A 25,282-nucleotide genomic window follows, 5' to 3' on the forward strand; every position below is an offset into this window, starting at 1 on the left:
AGGAATCAAAGTTGAAACTAACTTGGCCATCAACTTTGAGGTTGTATCTTTTCTTTACCAATTGCATTAGAGATTGCTAACTTCAACATTTCCTCTAGATACCATACAATTTGTCCAAAATGTTCTCTCTGTGCTTTGACACTTAATATAGTTCTCTACTCTCTGGGTATAACTTGTCACAATGTCCCTTGCCTCATTTCCAGGCTCCATAGTTTGAAGTAAAATTGAAACTTGTTGCTTCTATGTAAACACACTTCTTCATGTGCTTTCTGAACTGTGGACTAGAAACCAGGCGATTCTGTCAAGTCCCCATTAAACATCTCTGTTCAATTTGGGGAAGTTTAAAAGACAGTCTTTTCTTCATCTGGTACTCTGACACCCCATATTGTTCTATTTCTGAAATTCATGGATTCTTTGAAGGAGTTAGCTTACAGCCTGATGGCTGTACATTAAGTTAAATGGTAAAGATTTCTCCAATAAATAAACTATTAATAGGGTCAAATAATCCAGCCTGGTGAAGTTAGCTCTTCCATCCTTACCATGCGGGTCAACTGCTAGTCTCATACCCAGTAATTCTGGAAGTTTTGAATGCTATCTCTTAAGGAACTCTTCCATACACAAAATGTTGACATTTTGCTTCGTACAGAGTCTACCAAGGAACTCTTATTTGCAGGACGATAAACCTTCACTATTAAAGGACAACAGTGTACTTTGAGTCCTGAAGAGGACTTATGTCTCTTCTCAACCAATACCATGCTGTTGTCCAGGGAATGTCCAAATGGCCCCATAATGTTCTTCAGGGATGCTCCTTCCATATGTCCAGAATGAAAATGCAACTTCATGAAGAGCAGTTTGGTTTCAGAAGCGTAAGGACTTTAATCAATTTCATTATTTAAAAAATCATGGAAGAGGACCGAGTACAAAGATATGGTATTTACTGATTAAGAAGCAGACTGATAGAATTTTCAGAGCAAAATTTTTGGAACATTGGATAGGCTATACAAAAGTACTAGGGGTTGGGGGGAGTGAATATGGTACCATAGCTTGAACAATGTATTTTAAATACTTAAGTTGTGACAAGACCCAAAGGGGCAAAGTGGTTACTATTATATTGGAAAGAAGTGTATTGTCATGTTTATTATTTATAATACTGCCATAGCAAAAGCAGTATATGGAGATATACGAATGAACAATAATATTTGCTGATAGAATTTGAGGAGAAGATAAGAGGAATGCAAGAACAATTTGACACATTATATAAGAATATACAAGACTGGGAAATAAGAATTAGTATAGAGAAAAAGACTATGATGATGCATGCTAAGAGAGAAGGAAAAAGAATAATAAAAATCAAAGATAATGTTTTGAAGAACTTAAAATATGTAATAAATAAATTTAAGACAGGATTTGGAAAATGGCAGAATGTTTATTTATTATATGATGAATCAACATTATTTACATATACATTTTATACACAAAGTCTGTGGAAAAATATGCAGTCACAAACATGTACAATCTTACAATTCTAGGTCTAGTTCTCTGACCCACTCTATCGCTCAAGTGATGTATGATGGATGTCCGTTATCGTTCCTCTGAAAGCAGGAAGAGGGCAGTCAACAACAATGTGGAGGACAGTCTGCACGGAGGCACCACAGTCACAACTTGCAGAGGTAGCCCATCCCCATTTGTGTAACATATCCACATCTGCCTTGTCCAGTTTGGATCTGGTTCATGATCGTCCACTGACATCTGGGAAGGTCGAATCCTTGTATTCGCTTAGAATGGTTTTCAACTATATGACTACTGAAGACTGCTTCCACTGGATTTTCCATGAACTGGTAACTTAGCTTCACATCTGTAGGTATAATCTCAACTGACTTGCACATGTCCCCTGGGTGGTGGTAGGAAAGCAACATTGATGAGACCAAACTGTCGAAAACGACCTCTCGGTCAAAGAACGAAATAAAGAGATGTGCGGTCCTTTTCAGGACCTTTAAGGTCTGTAGGATTGGACCATATCTGCACATTTGTCAGCTGGATATCGAAGGGATAAGTCTATCAAAACGTTAATATCTTTCTAGGCCCTTGCAGAAACATGCAGTTGATATCGTACTCCAGGAAACACGCATAGCAGACGAACTACAATTAGAGTAAAGGGAAAATACCCAAGCTTTAAACTGATAGCCTCTAATTACCATCAGAATTATGGCCTTGCAACCTATGTCAAGAATCACATAACAAATCCAACTGGTCAGTAAACCCTGAAAATGACCTCTTTACTACTACTACAATTAAAATTGAAAACTTCACAATAGTTAACGTATACAAGTCTCCTGAGACTTTCCCCTGTGGGTGGGGACAGTAGAATAACACCCACGGTATCTCCTGCCTGTCGTAAGAGGCGACTAAAAGGGCCCCAGGGGCTCTGAACTTTGGAGTGTGGGTTGGCAACCACGGGGCACTTAGCTGAGTCCTGGCATTGCTTCCACTTGTACCAGGCTCCTCACTTTCATCTATCCTATCCGACCGCCCTTGGTGAACTCTTGTTCTTTTCAGACCCCGACGGTATTACATATGGAGGCCTAGGGAGTCTTTCATTTTCACGCCCTTCGTGGCCCTTGTCTTCCTTTGGCTGATATCTTCATTTTTCGAAGTGTCGGACCCCTTCCTTTTTTTCTCTCTGATTAGTGTTATATAGAGGATGGTTGCCTAGATGTACTTCCTCTTAAAACAATCACCACCACCACTCTCTTGAGACTAGATGGCCTCTGTGATTTCAGACATCTTTGGGGGTATAACTCCAATATCAGATGGAATAAACCAACGTATAACTACTACAGCAATTTGTTGGGGTTATTGAAGGTGCAGCGAAACGTTGCATCCCTAGAGAATACCATAAAGAGTACAGAGAGTCAAGAGCTACTAAAGGAATATGAAGAACATCCTACTTCTGACAATAAAACAGGTCTCCTCCAATCCCTGGATGAGAGTCTAACAAAGATCTGGCATGAAACAGTAGAATAGCTAGATTTCACCAACTCTAGTAGGAATGCCTGCTCTCGTTACGAAATTAGATTCATCAAACACTGCAACTAAAAGATCAAAAACTGCCCTCAACTTGAATGATTTTGTTAAACATCTAGTATCAGGTTCCAAGAATATAAAAGACAAGCAAACCAAAAAAATATTAAATCACAGCTGAACACCAAGAAAAGAGTAGCCCCACAGTCTTCAGAATTTTCCACTCCATTACTTGAAAAGGAAACACAAGAGGCAATCAAAATGATGAAACTTGGAAAAGCAAGTGGATTTGATGGAATCTACCCTGAACTTCTGGTTCACTGTGGACAAGTTACAGTAAAATGGTTAACCAGCTTCTTTTCAAATAACCTGCAAACTGGTAACAACAATCAATCAATCAATCAATCAATCAATACTGATTTGCATTTAGGGCAGTCACTCAGGTGGTGGATTCCGTATCTGTTTTCCTAGCCTTTTCTTAAATAAATTCAAAGAAATTGGAAATTTATTGAACACTTGGTAACCCACCTCTGATGAAGAAAATATATATTAGCCATACTGAAGCCAAATGAAGATCCCACAAAAGTGGAAAACTATTGTCCGATAGCACTTCTCAGTGTCACATACAAACTTTTTGAGTGACTGTTCTACAACAGAATTTTTAAAACAAAAGAGAGATTCCTATAGAGCAAGCATGATTCAGATCTGGAAAAAGCTGTAATCAGCAGGTATTTTCTCTCACTATGCACATCGAAAATAGGTATGAGAAGAAATTAGTAAGCGTGGCTGCCTTTTTGAACCTGTCAGCTGTCTATGATACTGTTTGACATGAAGGACTCCTTTGAAATTTGTGAATGCTATCCCATGCTGAAAACTTATGACCTTATTAAACAATATGCTAAACAATAGATACTTTCAGAAATACCCCGACAATGACAGCAGTAGAGCATTTAAACTAAATTATGGTTTACCTCAAGCATTTGTCCTGGCTCCCCTCCTTTTCAATCTATACATACACGGCTTACCGGAAACAACTTTGAGAAAATTAATTTATTCTGATGAAATTTGTTTGATAATTCAGCACTCTGACTTTCCTGATACAAACTATTTTATCCACAGATCTCGAAGCCATGGATGTATACTTTGAGAAATGTGCCTCCGCCTAAATCCCTAGAAAACAGTGGTATCTGCATTCCACCTGCACAACAGACTGTCAAATTACAAACCAGATGTTAAGTTCAGAAACCAAGTACTCCTGTATTGTAGTACTCCAAAATACTTGGGAATAATGCTAGAGAGAACTCTGACCTTCAAGCAACATCTCTCAAATGTGCCTGCTATAATAAAAACTAAAGCAACATCTCTCAAATGTGCCTGCTATAATAAAAACTAGAAATGTTCTTCAAAAACTTGCTGGTACATCATGGGGATCTAATACATCCTACGATCCATAGCCCTAGCCCTATCATATTCTGTTGCTGAATATTGCTGTCCAACCTGGATCAATAGTGCTCATACTTTGAAAATAGAGGGCAACTCAACCAAACATGTGAGCATGGGATGTATTCGGAGTACGAACACACTGTGGCAGAAAGTTAAGACTTATGAGTTATCAATCACAGATTGTATTTATTTATTTATTCATTCAATTTGACCCAAAATGGGTTTGCCAACGGACATAGAATAATAAGATTTTTTTTACATACTTTAGTTAACGTCTTATTAGCCTATCTGTTATGACATAATCCATACAAACTATTTCAGAGAACAATTATGCAATAAAGGTATGTCAATGAAATCTAAAGAAATAACGTTCTGGATATCTACCATGACAAGCTTCTGTGATCACGACTAGTGGCAAAGGAGAAAAATCAAATACAGATAGCTGAAATTAAACTTCTGACTAACTATATTATGGAATTACAAGTGGAAAATGACTGAGGAAGATCTAGATTACAAAGAATGGACCTGGTTAAAACCACTAAGGCAAAGGGACCCTCAATGAAACACAAATGGACGAGGATTGTTGGATGGACGAGACGTACCATATTTTCCTTAACTTGCCTGTATATAATAAAGAAAAATTTTTATGTGTAGTTTCCACCTGTAAAAACACTATCATAGCCCATCTAGTATATCTTCTACACCTTTGCTCCTTAGCTGGCAACTGGTCAGGGTTTCTTCCGAAGCTGGTATGGTGCTGCTGGTTTTCAAACTTTATAAAACTTGCAGCTTCAGATTTTATGGTCTGTAGTAATGATTCAGGCTTGTGTTACATTAAGCCTTGGTTTCCAAGGTCATGCTCAATCTGTTTAACTTCCCACTGTGCAGATCACTGCCAACAAAGATGCCTGTATGGTGGCCAATTCTTGTTCCTGTGACAGGTAGGGCTAAATCACCCATCTCCTAACCTGGATTACTTCTTCAATTACTACTCATAATATTGCTTCTGGATGGTTTCGCTGTGGAGGTGATCATGGAGAATAACACAGAATATGAGAATCTCCCAGTCTTTCCTATACCCTCTTTATTCTTTCAGGAAAATGTACACATCATCTACATTATCCAGGATTCCATTCCTATAACAATACCAGCTATATTTTATCCTATTAAACTTCTCAATAAAATTTTCACTACACTGACAGTTTACCAGCAGACATCATAAACCTACTCCTCCATCCTGTTTTAATTGAAGCAGGCTATCTTTTATGCAACTTGCAAATATTTTGGATGTTTCTTAGAAACTGTTTTGGATGGTAGATCTAATTTAACTAGTGGGCAGCCATAAACAGGATGTTGAGATTTCTGAATACTAGCACAAGGGTCAGTCACTCACAAGAGGTGTTGCGGTATCTCACAGACGTTGTCCGCGCTTTATGTGGCTAGAAGCACGTAGTCCCCACAGTTAGGCAGAGCCGAATATTGTTGGTGACAAGTACACAATAGCATAACATGAGCCTTTTCCATTCCAAAAACATGCGTCATCGAGTGACAAGGTTGTTCAGTTCAAGTATGTGTGTATAATTGATGAGGTATTATAAAGTATCATATGCACTGAAAATAGTGTACGCAGCAGTAGAAATATTATTGAAGGTTACCCAGTACACCAGGTATTTATGCGATTTGCTTGTGTTTTAAGCCATGCATGGTACTTAGTTTGGCCTTAGTTCTTCAAACACGGTATGTAATTTAAGGGTTCACTGATACTGCAAAATGATAAATAAGGCATAACAATGCATTTTGAGAAGTATGCAACAATATAAGCATCGTAATAGCAAAAAAGGCTGATCTCAAAAGTTTATTAGTTTCCTTTTACTGAAACATTTACACCTACAGAGGGTATGGAATTCATTTGCTGGAGATGCTTTGTTTACGCTGGAGATGGTATTAGTACCATAAATTACACATTTTGTATAGTTGGCAGTTCTAAACATTGTGCATGGTTACATATCACTTAATAACAATGCAGAACACAGGCAGTTGCCGTGTGTGGTGATGCATCAGTGAGAGAGTCAAACTCTCACAGGTTAGGCATCTTCTGTTTAGTGTTCTGTTTTTCACATTACTGTAGTTTCATCCTGAATTTTAACAGAATCAGAGACAACAGCTCTCATCTTTCTGCTGATTTAGGAAATGCCATGCACCAACCTCAACTTGCATATTTTCTCATGTAGCTCTGTTCCCTTCCTTGGCCTGCTGAAGAACAGTTAACATTTATTTCACCTTAGCTGCTCACGACGAGCAGGTCGCCTAAAGGCATCAAATCAAAAGACCTGCACCTGGCGAGCCAAAGTCCTCAGACACATCCTGGCACTAAAAGCCATATGCCATTTCATTTATTACCTTAGCTGCTACTCCACGTCATTAGTAGCTTGATTTCACTTAATTTCCAAGATAAAATATTTGACTTATTAAGTGATCACCAATGTATTGGAGTGAATAAGTGAATAATAATTTTACTGACAACTTGTTTTATTATTCAAAATGATTCCAGTAATATATACCTCAGAATCAATTACTGTGATCGAGTTTTTGTTACAGAACTTGCAAATGGAAGAAAATTGCATTATCGCTGATCACAGTGAATAAATCATAAGGTGCTGCAGGTCTCCACAGGCTAAATTTAGTCCTGAAAGAATTCTTTCATACTACAGAGACAACAGTATAGACAAAAGTCTAAAAAGGCCAGTTTATAAATGGCACACTAGGAAAAATTGATATTTTAAAAAGACAGACTTTACTTATATTGGAAATTTCTTGTTTGAAGAAAAAGTTGGACTCACATAGCCAAGTAACTTTAAAGTATTTCTATACTGGCAGGCATTTACAATAGGTCTATTACTTTGCATAAAGGGTTCTCTTCAGACGTGCCAGTTTCTAAATGATATATTACATTTATTGTAATAAACAAATCCAAAACTTACACAAGTTTTATGGAACTTAATTATAACAAAAGCAGCTGGATGAAATAACGTACATGGGAATATGAAAGAATATGAAATAAAGAATCAGTGCAGAGGAAAAACAATACAATGAAGATGACCAAAGGAAAGAGAAAAGGAGCAAAAATAATAAAATTTGAGACAGTTTGGGAGTGCTTCCTAACACAAATGACAATTTACTATGGAACGAAGATGTACCATTGCATTGTAGAATTCATATACTGAACTTCGTTGTTCAGGAAACAGAAAATGCTCACCAGGCATAAACTGAACACTGACCATTTCATGGATAACAATACTAAAACCAAACTCCAACAACTTCTGTGATAAAATCCTCCCACTACATATCCCAATGCCGCTGAAGAAGTCTAAAGTTTGAAGTCTGTGAGTCTATCTCTCTGCCAATAATCTGTCAGTTACATTTTGTTTTTTTTTAATTTAAAAATTGAAACTTGGAGATTTGGTTAATGACAACCAAGAAATTCAGAGCCTCAAAGACAAAAAGCACAGGAAGCATAGCAGAAAAACCCTAACTCAGCTTCCAAGAGAATACAGTATCAAATAGTCAAATCACCTGTGCATACAACTCTTAAAAATAAATTATAGATACTAAAATACCAGGAAATGCACATCTGGCAGTTATCAACACCACCCAGGTTCTTTTTCAGTGTTACAATGGGTCCATCTGCTCAGGGTCTAAATCCGGATGGCTCCATACTACTCAAAAACAGCTTCTCCATAAATGCTCACTGAACTGACATGCATACACAAAAGGAAATTCCTCAAATGCTAGGGCAGCATCATATTGGTAATACTTCAAGAAGTTGAAGATGCTATCACACCATTGAAGAATAATAAAGCTAATGGATCCAATTCCATCTCAGTTCTTCAAGGAAGGGCTCCTAGTCCTCACTAAGCATATATGCCGAGTGGCCAAAAGTCATAAGACACTGAATGTGATAACGAGTTGATCCTCCACAAGCCCTCAAAATGGCAATACGGTGAGACCTTGACTCTACAAGGTGTTAGAATCATTCTGTTGGGATCTGGACCCACACATCTTGCACTGCTGCCTAAAATTGGTCTTTTATAGTTGGTGTGGGGTTCATGGAACATACACCAGGATCAGTAGCATCCCATAAATGCTCAATTTGATATACATTGGGAGATCTGGTGGACCAATTCATGGTTGTAACTTCACTGGAGTGCTCCTCCAACCACCTGCATACTACCACAGAGCAGTAACATGGCACATTATCCTGTTGAAACATAGCATTGGCATCTCTATTAGGGTACTCTAGGGCCAGTAAAGGATGCAGATGATCTGAAAGAATGTCTACAAAAAGTGCACCTGTCAGCGCTCCCTGCTGCTGGATAATAGGGCCTAATTGCGACCATGAGAATGCTGCCCAGACCAGAATTGATTCACCTCCCGCCTTGACACGCAGAATCTATAGCTACATGGGGCATATACCACACACTCACGCACCCTTCAGCTTGATACAACTGGAACCAGGATTCATCAGACCATATCACATGCTGTCACTGTTCCACAGTCCATTGCCGATGTTCGCAGGCCCATGCACATTGAACTGCGTTAAGGTGTCAGCAAAGAGATAAGAGTCACCGGCCGCTAAAGCCTATGCGGTGCAGCTGCCTCCTTACAGTTCTGGTAGAAATAGGTTCCTGATCAACATTCAACTGGGTGGTGATCTGACTCACAGTAGTCCGTCGAGTGCCCAGTCTGATTCTGCAGAGGCAACATGATGTCTGTTCGTTAAACACCTGTGGTCTTCCCATGCGACGGTTTACGTGGGTGGTAACACTCTCTGTGATATTGAAGATCCACCCTCGACACATGGATTTGCATGTAATCTCTGCAATACTACAACCCACGCGCTGATGATCATCCCCCATTCAAAGTCTGTTAACTCACGACGTGTTGCTATATTCACTACAGTGGTGTATGCGACAGACTGCTCAGCTACGTGGCAGCTAGTCACAATGCTCAGGGGTCATACACAGCACATTTTCTAATTGGACACCCCTTCTCGTGACTTTTCGGCTTCAGTCTAAGCTCACTGTCAGAACCTGGAACTCTAACCATAGCCACGGACTTCAAAGATGCATCAATACTGACTGTATTAAAAAAGGAGGATAGAGTTCAATGTTGATTGCAAAATTATATCCAATTGCTAAAAAACAATTACCACAGACAATGTGGCTTTAGGACCGATTGTGGTGTCTACATGATTTTCTATGCTAGATAAATGAAATTACAAAAACATATCAGCCTGCACCCAAATCAAATTCTATTACTCCAACCATAACAGTCCATGGCAAGATTTTGTAGAACATCAAACACTTTGTTTACCTTGGTAGTCACATCCTATTTGAAATTCAATATCACCTGAAATGTGCTACTACAGCATTTGGCCAACTACGACAGTGTCTTTGATAATTATAACATCAGTATTCAAGCTAAGCTTCATGTGTATCAGGCTATTGTAACACTCCTTTATAGCTATGAAACTTCAGCCATTAACAAGATGCAAATGAACTGCTGGAAAAATATTATCAGTATTGTCTGAAGAGAATCCTCAGGGTTACTAGGAAAGATCAAACTAATGCCAATATCTCGGAAAAGGCCAAGACTACCAGTTCGTAAACTGTGATCATGAAACACCAACTTCACTGGACGGTTGATGTCATTCAGATGCCTGATTTTTGCCTCTCAAAGCATATTCTGTACGCTCAACTGAAGAGAAGAGAGCAAGAGAGTTCCAAAGATGTACTGAAGTCAAATCAATCAGCCGAATCAACACCACTAACTGGGAAACTAAAGCAGCTAACTGCCTGACTCTGCGCTGTATTGCCAATAAAGCCCCTAAGAACTTTAATGGAGACTTTCATTACTCAGTTCAATTTGTTTTTGTGTGTCTCAAACTGTCCCCTTGTCTCCTAAAAATATGACTCGGCAATTTCTGCTGTGAATATTTTATTTTCATTCTTCTTTAACTTTGGCCATGTCTCAGTTGCACAAGTCATAGTTCAGTAATAATAGCATGACTAGCTTAAATGTCTTCTTCAGATGTTAGTGGATGAGTCCGAGTTATTAGGAGACTGTTGAGGCCAACCCTCGAACCATAAATTCTTCCATATTGGTGGCACTGTTGATGTCAAAATCTTGAGGGTTGCTGTTCAATCTGAGGGATGCCCACGCTTTCCAAGCATTTCACTTCTCGGTTTCAAGTCTCCATGCTGTTGTTCGAGGTTCTTACGAGCTTCGTTGGTAAGACAAAAATGATGATGCTGCTTATTGTTTAAGAGGCCTAACATCTAGGTCATATGCCCCTAATGGTACAAGATGAAACAAAATGTAACTATAAAATTTACGATCTAACCAATGACCAGGGATACAAGAAGATCGCCTCAAATGAACTATGGAATTACAAATAAAAGGGAAGAAAGTTTCAGAAACGTACAGAGTACCAGTAAGTTATGTGAAGTAGAACTAAAGAGCAACCATATTTGCTCCAACCGGCTTGTAGGCCTATCTCGATAAGGAAAAAGGATGCCATAAACAAACAAAAAAAAAATACGTGGAATTGGCAAAATCTCGAGTGGAATTGCTGAGGTTTCAACCGCCACCGTCTTCGTGAAGAGTTAGCAACGATGTGATGAAGTACCACGCACCAGGGCTCAGTCTGGATATAAATTACACGGTACTAATCGGTCGATATAAATTGTATCATGGACAGACTACAACTGTAATGGAAACGCTTAAGTCAGTTTTGGGATTATGCATGAGGAAATTTTGAATTCTACTAACTGACCACGTGGCGATCCTCAGCATCACGACGACACCAGTACCCAATCACAATTATTACAGATTCAGGACAAAGACACAATTCATCATAAACTGGAAAACTAGGACGTCCAATCAATCAAACGTCACTAATCTGCATTTATGGTTATCACCCAGGTAATAATTACCTTTCAATTCAATTCTTTTCATAATGATTTCAAAGAACTTTGAGATTTATCGAATATTTAACTTAAATCCAATCCCTAATTCCTCTTCCTATACGAAATGAAAGCGAAAATACAATGTTTCACTGAAGAAACGGAATCCGGCGAGGACACAACGTCAAATTCACCTACCTCATTATCTAAGAAACGAGGACGACCAGCCAAAGCGAATGACTGTCTGTGAGCCATTAGTATCCCGATACTACCGTATGTACTAAAATTATGCTCAGGTCTTGCTCCACTGGCTTGCTAATCGCACTTGCAGTCGTAAAATGCAAGCACCAAGCAAGAGGAAACTACAGTACTACAGTCCAACCTTCTGTTCTGTTCTGTTCGTGAAGTTGATTTGGGCTCGTTATTTCACCCAGACACAATACTCAACAACAACTGACTAACAGCTACTGTATTTGCTAACAGTAACAAAACCAGTGCCAGCATAGCCAATATATGACTGTGAAAATCCCCAAATAAATTCTAAATATTCCGTAAGGGAAAATGTAAACTGCGGTAATACCAAATGCAGTATTTGGTAATGCACTATATACAGTATATGACAATATTTTTTTTTTTAATGTATACGATAGTACAGAGAGGTATTAGGCCTAACTTGCCCGGCGTAATGGACGGTCTTAGATGTTATATCAAGTGTTTCAGAATTTGAGGTTTTCAAAACCAAAACGTGTATATTTGGTATAAATATCTGATGGTAGACTAGGGTGGAGGGGGTGGGAAGAGGAAGTCAGCAGAAAATTTGCTACACGAAACTAACGTTTAAAAAATTTGTTCGACAAATTTGACCATTTTCGATCCCTTAATTGGTCCGTATTCACTAGGTTCATATAATATACTACGGGAGATTGTTTGGTCCGCAGTATAATACACTACGGGTGATCGTTTGGTCCCAGGCTAAAAAAATGTGTGACGCGATGTTAGCTAGCAATCGTGCAGACTGTGATGCGAAGTACTGTTGGATGGCCATGACATATAGTAAGCACTTTCAGTAATAGACTTCCTCACAACGTACACTACAGATCTGATTATTTCATAGTTTCATAGACCATGAGACAATTTTCCACTTTCGATGCACTGAATCCTATTCGTCGATTCTAAATGCCATATAGATTTCTCGAAAACAATTCGTGGATGCAAATAAATTTATCACTACCGGTATCAGTTTGAATAAAATTTATTGAAATACATGTTTATGGTCATTTGACTTCCCCAAATGAATATAAAAAACATTTTTTGAAGGAAACGGAGTTGCGCTCTAAAAACGAAAGAGACTTATAAAGGTGAAATACCAATCGCTAATTTTAAAGCAGAATTTAAGGGAAGCAGCAGGAGTGGATAGAAATGTTCAGTACAATCCAAAACAGTAATGGTAACCATTTTAATAGGATATGTCAGTTTAAAACAGACCAAACAATACGGATCAGACTTCGATATTGCTGGTAACACTTTTCAATTTCTTCATGAGAATCGTATGTACCACTGTTGAATCAATCATTCAATGATCTACATTTAGAGCTGTCACCCACGAGGCAGCATCCCAATTATGATCTGTGTGTCATCAAGAAAGGACATCAGAATTTTATATAGGGTTAAAAAAGTATATTCTACTTATTCCGGAAAATTAAGAAATATGGACTCTGGACTCGCAGAAATTTTTTAATGTAACTAGAAGAAAATTGTTTGATGAGAAAATGTTAATTAGAACGTGGTTTGAATATTATTGTAACATTTTTTTAGCAATTTAGGGAATCCTCAAGAATAGAATTTGGGACTTATGAAGTTTCATAATAATCGATTATAGAATGTTTTTAAATGGAAATTTATTTCTTATTTGTATGAAGAAGAATTACTGAATTGAGTTGTATTATCGTTTTATATTCTGTACGTTAAGAATTGAAATTTTGAGATGTTTGAGGAATTTAAAAGGGTCTTTAGTTTTGAGGCAGCCTATACCGCACGTGTAAATTTTAGATTGTGAAATTGTTGGGTTTCGTGAATCCAACTACCTTAAACTGACCTATATAGCCATGCACTTGAATTAGTCAGAATAACGACTTTCCAATTGGCGAAAACGGGAATCTAGAGAATTTCGGTATCCTATTGGTTATTTGTGATCGGGCCATTTCCGGCTTTCTCCCGGTATCGCGTGTGTGATGCGTCTTGTCCGCGTCTTTTCCATCTGACCATCCTCGTGAGCGCTTGCGCTCGAGGGCTTCCCCTCAGGGAACTTCAGCCTTACTTGGTAAGTGCTATTTCTATGATTTTTCTATTTTGTTGATTTTATTTAATTACTTCTAGTGTTTCTGTATTTCTCGTTTAATGTAACTTTCAACGATTTAAATTCAACGTGTCGGAGTTTGCCCTAGATTCCCGTCGTCACTATTTCACTTTTCTGAATTACTGTGTTTTCGACAGAGAGTCACCTGCGTTTTGTTATTGACAATATATTGTAATTCTGTATAATCTTCCCATGTTAAAACAAAAATACTCATTACATGCACAATAGTATCACTACACAAAAAAAAATATTTATGTCACAGTTAAACACTGAAATAAGCAACGTTGCCATATGGCAAAGCTAGCCATTCGTATGGTACAAAACTCAAACAGAATTTTCTATTTTGTGTGGAACTAGAGGTTGCATTCATTGCATATTCCACTGTCACATTTAACGCACATCGTGCGGACACTTGACGAACAACCTTCTCCAGCACACCTGCGCCTCTTTTTTCCCTGGGTTGGAACAGAGATGATCTAGTCTGTCATAGCGTATGTTATCTGACACCATGTTGTCAGTGATGCTTGACCTTGCTGTCGGCGGTTGTCCCCGCACCCTTTGTTGCAATGCCGAACATGGTAAGGTAGGTTTGTGCAATTTTCCGCCTAAATTGTAACTGCCTGACACTTGCCTTTCCCCTGGTGATTTGTCTACTAATCCACGCATTCAGAATGGTAGCATCCACAACCAAGTGAAAATTGACCACCACCATTTCTTTTAACGTAAGGAGATTCCGTACCTACATTGGTGTTGGTTCCCCATGCCAGTGCTTCCCATACAACGATTGTATTCGCAAATAATGCAAGGCTGTGATACGTGAATTAACTTCCTTTCAGCTTGAGAAAATATCTTTACTTGAGACACTGGATTGACTCCATGGCATGTAGAAACAGCGGAAACGACATTATTGTCCATCCACTCGACTAAAATTATACCATCTTCTTTTCCAATGGGTGGCATAATGTCTCCTCTCGTCTGTGTCTTGTACATTACTTCTTTCTGCAGCAAGGAACATTTCTTCGGAATACGGTTTTCCCGCATTTTTCCAGTTCCATCATATCCATTTTGTTTTAGGTAATATGAGAGATTGAACCCAGTGAATAAGTTATCAAAATAAAATTTGAAAACCAGGTTTTTATAGCATCAGGAAAACCGTCTATCATGTTTATCAGAGGAGCTGCACATTTACCAAAATCTTGTTCATATTCTTGTCTTCCATTATGAATTTTTGCCTTGGTAAATATGAAAATATACCAAATAACCTGAAGCTGAAATGCTTGTGATGATGATGATGCTTGTTATTTAAAGGGGCCTAACATCGAAGATCATCGGCCACAAAAGCTGAAATGAGACACCACATTTTGTATCCGGGTTTGTCTCTGATAAATTGCATGCATGAGTGACGTCCGTAGTACTTCACCATTGACTCATCCTAATCAAAGTCCTGCTTAGGACCCAGTTTTTCAGAAAGTTTGATTTGAGTGTGTCCATTAGGGGACGCTGTTTCCACATTTTATCGTTTCGATCAGATTTCGTGTTGCCTGCGCAGTGCAGATACCTCAAAATGCGCCTATCTGTCTCTCCTTATGGAGCACATAATCATAGAATTCCCAACATCCTTTTGAGAAACCCAGTAAAAGTTTTTACCCGGTAGATGATTATAACCCGACACAATAAGAATGGCAATAACACATTTCATTTCTTCAATAGAGACCTTAGGATCAGGATCGTTACACAAAAGAGCATATTTTGTAAACTGATCCACAAGAAATCCCATAATGTCATTGTCCACAAAACACCCATATATTTCCAAATTGGACATGCTCTCATATCTCCGGTAACTAGGTTCCGGGAAAAGTTTGCTCAGCTCTTCCATATCACCTCCAATCCATATTATATTTTCAAGCTCAGGTCTGCTCTTGGTAGCTTCTTCTGCATTTGAAAAACCAGTGTCATCAACGGAATCTGTTTCAATATGCCCAGTGTTCGAAGCAACAGGTTAATTCCCATGGAGAATAACTTCAGCTCTTGGAGTCAGCTGACGACCACTCAGATTATCTAGAAGACCTCCACCATCTTCATCTCCGGAATCTTCATCTGTTAGTATGCTGCCGTCTGGAGGCTCAATATATATCATCCTGATATCAAGATTATCCATGTAGGCCATCTCAACGGCCTCTTCTAATGTAAAGCCAGGCCTGGAAATAAATAACATCCCTGTACATATACTAACAATATTTGTCTCCCATAACCTGCTCGCGTTACCGTATGGTAACGGCAAAAGTCCGCATGTCCCACGAGCAATAAAAACTGGTATTTTAGTAAAATTATATTATAGGACAGTAAAATCATGTTTCTGGGGTACATATCCAGTATAAAAAGGTGAAATGTTCATAAGCAGTTGGTAGTATTTTACACTTACTCAAACCTGGCATTCATTTTCGATGTGTGGTTGGACTGTGTCATTTTTACCGCCATACGAACACGTCTGAAATTTCAAAGTGGAATAAAAGTTATTCTCCTGTGTAGCACAACACTCAAAGAGTAATCCATTATAGCCTCAGCAATGGTGCATTAAAAATGTAGCATTGTATCCAGTTTAAACAAACACTGATAAGTGTTACAATATGGTAAGCCGTTCGTGTGTTAAGTACTTTGATTACCGGTATGTCTTTATTTTGATTTTGTTTCTTTTCTTAATGTTAATATATTTTAGCTAGAGGGTGATTCTCGTGAACCTATTCTTGCCCATAACGGCATACTTTTCCATGGACCTCAATAGGGCTTCCTCCCACCTTCCATAATCTTTTCCGTAGTAGTCGTTGTTAGGCCTGTAAGTTATGATTACTGGTACCTTGCGTATGCTTTGATTTAGCGCGTTTGATAAGTTAACCGTTTTATTTCCAATACTTTCACAAAACACATAGAGAATAGGACAATCTTGGCATTTAAAGTAGTGAACGAAATCAAAGATTTACGTAAGATGTCAGTTAAAGCAGCGGTACAGCTCTTCAATATTAAAGTTGTGCCTATAATCACCTATGGTCTACAACTCGTCTGGGAATACCTAAATATTAATAGTCTACGACGAATAGAGAAAGTCAAAGCCGCATACTTAAAGAGCGCTCTGGGGCTTTCGAAGTAAACACTATCTCGACTTGTGTATGTTCTGACGAGGGAACATTTCCTGATCGAAGAGCTACGCTTCAAGATGTCACTACCATCCACGACAAATGACGATCGACTACTTACGGAACTGAAGCAGAAAAGAGAAGACATTTGGTTAGATTTCTGTGCAACAGATGCTATGACAACGCGGGGATGGATGGAAGCGAACTACGAATTAAGACATATTGTAATTAGATTGGCTGTTCATGGCTTTCATTTCAAGCTTTGCAAAACCGAAACATTTCATGAACCTGATTTCGGATTCATGTGTAAATTGTGCGATCGTGAATGTGATAGATACCACGTCTTAACATGTCCTAATAGAGGGAAATCGTTGATTAAATTCTGTTCAGAAGAATGAGACCTATGTGGCTTGGAAATGTTAAAATTAATGTACTTACTTACATGGCCTTTTGGCTGCAGTAAAACTATTATTATTTCCAATGCTTCGATTTGAAACGCCACTACATGGAGATTTTCTATTTTCCAAAATCATATTATTCTTATGTTTCTACTTCGTAATTCATTCATTTTACTATAATTTTTGTGTACGCCTCGACAGTGTGTTCAATTATTTGCTTTCTTCGAGCCGTGTTCCGATCGTAACATTTCCGTGATCACCTGTAGTTTTGAACTTCCTGTATATCATGAAATTTTCGAATAGCTGGTGTGATTATCCCTTGGAGACATCTGATTACTGACCTACTACGAGTCCGCGCGCATTTTCAATCTTATAAAATTACTCGTGCTGTGATTGATATAATTTATTTATGTGATCTCTTTGACATGTCTTAATCAAGTTTTAAAGTTGCCTTATTTGTATATTTTCTCTGACACTTTCTATTCAGATGTTACTGTTGACACTGAATTTGTTTATGCTCCAGTTGGTCGTCTTAAGTTTAATAAAACCTTATAAAAGGTGATTACATGTTCTTTCACATCAATTTATTAAACTTAAGAAGAAAGCAAGATAATGGAAAAATTACTTCGTCCGGAACGTTTAAGCATTGACCCGGAATCCAGTAACGCTCAACAAGAATGGAAACATTGGTACAGCACGTTCAAGAACTTCATTTTGGCGTATCAAGTAAGTGACGCTGACAAATTACGCATATTGATCAACCATGTTTCACCTACTGTTTACGAATATATCAATGAAGCCAAAACTTATAATGACGCCATTAGTATCTTGGTTAGTATTTTTTCCAAGCCCGTGAACGAGATATTTGCCCGACACAAATTGGCAACTAGGAAACAGCTATCTGGCGAAACTGTATCGATATATATACAATCTTTGAGGCTTCTGAGCAAGGATTGTAATTTTAAAGCTGTGACGGCAGAAGTGAACAGAGACGATTGTATTCGCGATGCTTTTATTGCCGGCCTTCTCGACTCAAGCATTCGTCAGAGGTTATTGGAGAGTCCTAATCTTACTCTCGAGGAGGCTTCGATGAAAGCGAAGGCTTTAGAGTCGGCACTGGAACAATCTATTCAGTACCAAGGACCTGCTTTAGACAATACTGTCCAGGAGCATCGTTTCTCTAGTTCATCTCACTCAATCGGCGAAAGACGTGAATGTAGCTCGACGGGTAGTGAAATATCAGGTGAGGTTGTCGCCGCAACAACAAAGAAATGCTACTTCTGTGGACTTAATTATCACAACAGAAACTCTTGTCCAGCAAGGGAGGCCATTTGCCGTGCCTGCTCAAAAATCGGCCACTACGCAAAGGTATGTAAGAGTTCAAAATCTTCAAGCTCCAACAAAACCTGCCATTGTCATACCATACTTTTAGCTTCTATTTCTCCAATGGGTTGTTTATCTAAAGCTATAATACCCATCCGTTTGAATGGAATGAAGACCAACGCTCTTGTTGATACGGGCAGTTCAACAAGTTTTATTTCCGAGAAGCTGGTCCAAAAGCTCAAAGTACCTATTTCTGCTAGTGGCCTCACTGTTACTATGGCTTCAACGTCGCTTAGCTCTTTAGTAAAAGGAGCCTGTTCTGTAGATATAACAATTTAAGACCACATTTACAAAAATGTTGAACTTAACATTTTGACAGACCTTTGCTCTGACGTCATTTTAGGACATGATATACTTGGCCGTCATTCATCTGTAGAGATTAAGTTTGGGGGTCACAGAGAACCTCTGAGTATCTGCGGATTAACAGTCGCGAAGGTCGAACCTGTTCGACTTTTCCGAAATATACCTCCAGGTTGCAAGCCAATCGCCATAAAGTCCCGACGCCACACAGCAAATGATACCAAATTCATTGAACAAGAAGTTCAGCGACTTTTGAATGAGGATGTCATAGAAGAAAGCTTTTCTCCATGGCGTGCTCAGGTTCTTGTTACCCAATCAGAAAACCACAAGCGCCGTATGGTAGTTGACTATTCACGAACAATAAATCAGTATACCGAGCTAGATGCTTACCCATTCCCACGCATCGAGGATATAGTCAACAAGGTAGCAAATTATGAAGTGTTCAGTTCAGTTGATTTGAAAAACGCCTATCACCAGATCCCTATCTGTGAGGAGGATCGCCCTTACACAGCATTCGAAGCTTGCGGTAAACTTTGGCAGTACAAACGGATTCGATTTGGCCCCACAAATGGAGTACCTTGTTTCCAAAGAACAATAGATACGATCATCAAAAATGAAAGACTTAATGGGGTTACTGCTTACCTAGACGATATCATTGTGGGTGGCAAGAACAAGGAAGAACATGACTTCAATTTGAAGAAGTTCCTGAAAGCCGTGGAAAAGTATAAATTCACGATCAACGAGAAGAAGAGTGTTTAATAGGTCAAAACAATAAAGCTACTAGGTTATATCATCTCCAATCATGAAATTCGCCCAGATCCCGACCGATTGACACCTTTACAAGAGCTCCCATTACCAACTGACACTGCTTCTCTTCGAAGAGCGATGGGCATGTTCGCTCATTTTGCCAACTTCATCCCAAGATTCTCCCAGAAAATACATAACCTTTCAAGTGGTAGTTTTCCATTAAATGACAAAGCTATTGAAGCATTTAAAGTGCTGAAAGATGATGTGAAAAATGCACTAGTATCAGCTATAGATGATAAAGCTCTGTTCACTGTAGAGACTGATGCTTCAGAACACACCATTGGAGCAACAGTAACACAAAATGGACGCCCCATTGCGTTCTTCTCTCGCACACTAAACCGATCTGAACAACGGCATTCATCCGTGGAGAAAGAAGCGCAGGCTATCATTGAATCCGTGAAAAAATGGAGACATTACCTGCTAGGAAGACATTTTCGACTCATCACTGACCAGAAGTCAGTAGCCTTTATGTTTGACACTAGACACCTTGGTAAGGTGAAGAATGAGAAGATACTGCGCTGGAGACTTGAACTCTCGTGTTTTGATTATGAAATAGTTTACAGACTAGGGCAACATAACGAAGCTGCAGATGCCTTCTCCAGAGTTTGTTTGGCTATTGAGTGTTGCGGAACTAAACTGAAAACCCTCCATGAAGCTTTATGTCACCCTGGTATAACACGGCTTAATCACTTTATTAAATCGAAGAACTTGCCTTATTCGCTAGAAGATGTAAAGAAGGTCATATCAGCTTGTAAAATTTGTGCTGAATGGAAACCTAGATTCATCAGGCATGAAGGTAATCTCGTCAAAGCTACCCGCCCCTTTGAGCGCATCAACATGGACTTTAAGGGACCTCTACCATCCAAATCTAGAAACCGTTATCTACTCGTATTAGTTGATGAATATTCCAGATTCCCCTTCGCCTTCCCTTGCCCAGATGTCACCTCGTCCACTGTTATTTCTAAACTCAAGCAACTTTTCTCCATATTTGGATTGCCTTCATATGTTCATTCTGATCGAGGCTCAGCATTCATGTCCCAAGAACTGAAGACATTCTTTACGGCTGTTGGTGTGGCGACAAGCAGGACGACTCCATACAATCCAAGAGGCAACGGTCAAGCAGAAAAATATGTTGGAGTTGTGTGGAAAACTATAGAACTCGCTTTGAAATCAAGGGGAATGCATATCCAACAGTGGGAAGAAGTTGTACATGATGTCCTCCATGCCGTCAGATCACTGCTGTGTACTACTACCAATGAAACTCCCCACGAGCGGATGTTTAAGCACCAGAGAAAATCCAGTTATGGACACTCAATTCCCTCATGGCTTCTGACTCCAGGTCCAATACTCCTAAGGAAGCATGTTAGGCAATCAAAGTACGGACCACTCGTGGAAGAAGTTACTCTTCTTGAAGCAAATCCCGAGTATGCTCATATACAATACCAAGATGGAAGGGAAACTACTGTTTCGACTAGAGACCTGGCACCATTGCATTCTTCAATAGGCATTTCTGAAGAAAGGGGCGAAGAAGATGCCGGAGGAGAAATAGATGGACAACATTCCCATGGAAGCCCAGAACATTGCAACACCCCTGTCTCATCACCTGGATCTTCATATCCAGCTCCATGGGAGACGGAATCTCCTGAATCATCAAGGTCAGAAGAAAGGGGTCCAACCGCCTCTCCCACTCCCGACCAGCTACCGAGACGGAGCACAAGAATCCGTCGCTGTCCTACCCACCTTAAGGACTATTATCTAGGTGGGGGTGAATGATATAATTTATTTATGTGATCTCTTTGACATGTCTTAATCAAGTTTTAAAGTTGCCTTATTTGTATATTTTCTCTGACACTTTCTAGTCAGATGTTACTGTTGACACTGAATTTGTTTATGCTCCAGTTGGTCGTCTTAAGTTTAATAAAACATAATAAAAGGTGATTACATGTTCTTTCACATCAATCTTCCTGTTCTTCCAGATGACATAAATTATAGTGTTGATTGTCGTACTAATCATCGTGTTCTGGTTAATTTTAGCATAGTGTCGTATTAAATTTTTCTGAAATTCGGCAAAAAATTTGAGGTTAAAGTTCGTAATTATTCGTCGATTTTTTTCGAGTATTTTCTGTTCGTAAATTTCGTGTTTTGGCAAATTATTTTCAAAGTTTGGTTTCTTGTCGCCTGTTGTGTTTCATTTGGTTTTATATTTCGTGTGTGAATTTTTCATATTATCTTTTGCGTCGTGTTTTGAGCTCAGTGAATATCTAAATTTCTGAACATGTGTTGTGGTATGTTCGGCCTTTCGCTGTATCTGGGCCGGTTTCCGAGTAGTATGGGAATACTTGGGGCGGTTCCCAGCCAGTTACTAAATTCGTGAATCAGATTAGAGAGTTTTAAATCTCTTAATCTGAGTGAAAATTTCCTCGTTTGTCTTATTGAGCGTTTCCATTATGTGTCTTGTTTGATTGTCACAATATTTTTATTTACCACTGTATTCCTATACTTGCTAGGGAGGGTTCTACGCGGACTGGGATAGTCTCGTGGGGAGAAACGTGCTCACCATATTAATAAATCAGCGTCAGCTGAGGCCATTTCGGCAAAATTTGACGGGTTACGGACCTGCACTCGTGGTCAGGGCATTTTTGAAACCTAGTGAATCGGATATGAGATTCCTCGTAATCTTTTTCTTTGTATTAGGTTCTTAGATGGAGAATAATATTCATTGATATTGTAAATTATCACTAGGAAGATTTTCTGCAAATTTTTATTTCGGTGACATAACGCTGAGCTTTTAATTTCGGTTAAATTATGTGCTTGCCTTGCAGGTCTTCAAGATTTCCGTTTTCTGTTGTTTTAAATTTGTTACGAGTGAAATTTTGAAGGTGTTACAATCTAGCAAAGCTCCGTCAACTAATTGTCCATTATTCTTGTTTTGTTCTATTTTCTCGGTGTTAAAATTTGTTCGTTTCTGGTTTCGTGTCTTCTAAACGTTATTTACTCATTTTGCTCGAGTATGGGATCCTGTGGACTGAGTAAGTTTTCTAAATTTTGTAGCCCTGCTGTATCTGCCCTTCAAATTTTGTAAATATTGTAGACGTCATTTGTGTTTGTCTTGGGTGCCTTGGGAAGGCATTTGTGAGTGAACTGAGACTTAGGGATTAAGGTGCTGAGATGATATTGCTCCCCTGGGAGTACGATACTGGCCCTAAGAGTCTCATTGTCGTGTTATGGATCCAAGGGTACTTGAGGTCACGTTCTGTCCTTTCTTTTGTGGGTACTATTTGATGTATGGGCCATTGCGGGCGCGTGTGTGCGTCTACTGTGTTCTTGTGATGTCTTGTGATGGAATCGGTGGTATTGAGGTGGTTGTATGCCTTTTTCATTGGTTGGTATTGCTGATTCAGGGGTCATCGCAATTGTGTCTTCTGTGTGTTTTGTGGTGTCGTGCGTTGGAGAGCAGATAGGCTCGTAGTCTTGTGTGTAATGCTGTAATCTGATAGTCGCTGATATGAAGGGGTTACTCGTGCCTTTTTACTTCTTATATCAGTGAGTTGGATTTCTGTATGCGCACACTTGAATTACTTTATTGTTTCATTGGGATTTTCTGTTCGTCGGTAAAGTAATGTGATTTCAATTTTGTTTTCCTGGCTTAATTCCGTTTTAATTTGACTGGTGTGACACGTTATACGCAATGTAAGTTTTATTTGTGTTAAAATTGGAGTAAAGAGTACATGACATAGTAAATGAATAGTGACTTACTAACCTAATTTCATTAAAAAGTAGAGTACCCTTAACTGTTTCCCTGTTTTGAGTTCCCTTGCAACATTCTAAATTTTTCCTTGTATTTTTCTTGTTTTTTAAATGTTGGGCAATTAAGAATGCACACAGTAATTTAATTTAGAGAAACATTTTAGAGGATATGGTAGTGTATGATATGCCTAAAGGGTAAGATTGAAGGTATGTAGTACTTCAGTCTATGAAGGTCTATTTTTTGGTAATTTATTACTTGGAGGGTGCTTTCTCTTTTATGCCGACCTGTCATACCTGTCGTGCTGGAAGAGGTGAATTGAGTGAGTTGTAATGTGTCCTGCGGTATCCTCGGTAACATGTATTTTAAAATTTCTTTTCCTGATGAATTTTCTTTATTTGAATTAGGGTGGTTGTAAGGAATTTAATTTGTAAGAAAATTTTCCTTTGGGTAAAAAGCTGGCGGGCTACCTCCTGCATTTTATAGTTTAATTAGGAGTTAATTTAGTTGTAATGAGTATGGTCGTTTGTGACCTTGCTAGGTATATTTTAATATGATGTACTTTGGGGTAAGATTAAATTTTTCATTTATGTGCATAACTGGGTAATCTCTGTAAAATTTTCTTGGTACTAGGGTAAACTCCAGCAGATTTTCTTTTAGTATTTTAATGTTTTCATTTTGAAATTTTGAAATAGTGCTTGCCATGGAGGGCGGTGTATCCCAGGTCTATGGGAGGGAACCACCCTAAGGGCTCTTGCAGAGCCACAGGTTTGGTGCTTCTAAATTTATTTGTTACACAAAAAAACCCACCCTTGAACTCATCTATAAACTTTTAATTCTTCGATATTTCAGGCCAATGGCCTTACTTCTTCATTTTTGCTGGGTGTGAATTTATGTTCCAGCGGCTGCGCTGGTGCATTTCCAAAATGTGGTACCTGTTTGGAGGCTGAAAAGTATCTAGGGCCCCTACTACCCTACGCTGGAGTGGGCAGGTGTTCCTTATGGCGGCAGTTGGCGGGACTGCGCCACACGCCTCTGCCTTTTATAAGCCAGTTTACTATACAAGTGTGCTGAAAGGTGGCTACGCTAGTGGCCACGGTTAGACTCCAAATGTTGGAGGTCGTTGGTGCGGCCGGGGCAAGCACCTACATTGGACAGCATTACTGGTGGTCAACTTGTAACATTTCCGCACGTACGTACGTTCCTGAAGAGTACGAAAATATTGCGGTGAAAAGTGTCGGATGGTGTGTGGTCACAAACCACTCAGAAAGTTAAAATGTGTATTTTCCTCGAGCGTAGCTCGAGTTTCATGGAGGGAAGATGTGACATGTGTGCGATCAAGAAAGGACAGCAGAATTTTATATTTTTTAAAAAAAGTATATTTTACTTATTTCAGAAAATTAAGAAGTATGGACTCTGGACTCTGCAGAATTTTTTAAATGTAACTAGAAGAAAATTGTTTGATGAGAAAATGTTAATTAGAATGTATTTTTAATATTATTGTAATATTTTTAATGCAAATTACGGAAACCACAAGGATAGAATTTGGGATTTATGAACTTTTGAAAATAATCGATAATATATTTTTTAAATGTGTTGTTTTACTTTTCATTTTTCTGAACAGATCAAGAAATGACTTACCTATAAATGGAAAGTTGTGTTTTAATTGTTGTATGAAGAATTACTGAATTGACTTGTATTATCATTTCATATTCTGTACATTAAGAATTGAA

General features: G+C 38.8%; 1 protein-coding gene across 1 annotated transcript in view; it reads right to left on the reverse strand.

Annotated features, from left to right (window-relative positions):
• The window catches only part of LOC136881104 (DNA-dependent metalloprotease SPRTN), a 184,417-nt gene extending 172,629 nt beyond the window's left edge, over positions 1-11,788 (reverse strand). Inside the window, exon 1 of the mRNA XM_067153741.2 lies at positions 11,628-11,788. Within this exon, the coding sequence (XP_067009842.1) occupies positions 11,628-11,684 (57 nt within the window). The 5' untranslated portion in view covers positions 11,685-11,788. The remainder of the gene's footprint in view (positions 1-11,627) is intronic.
• Between the last annotated feature and the right edge of the window lie 13,494 nt (positions 11,789-25,282).

This window comes from Anabrus simplex, chromosome 1 (assembly GCF_040414725.1).
Source record: "Anabrus simplex isolate iqAnaSimp1 chromosome 1, ASM4041472v1, whole genome shotgun sequence".
Classification (NCBI taxonomy): Eukaryota; Metazoa; Arthropoda; class Insecta; order Orthoptera; family Tettigoniidae; genus Anabrus; species Anabrus simplex.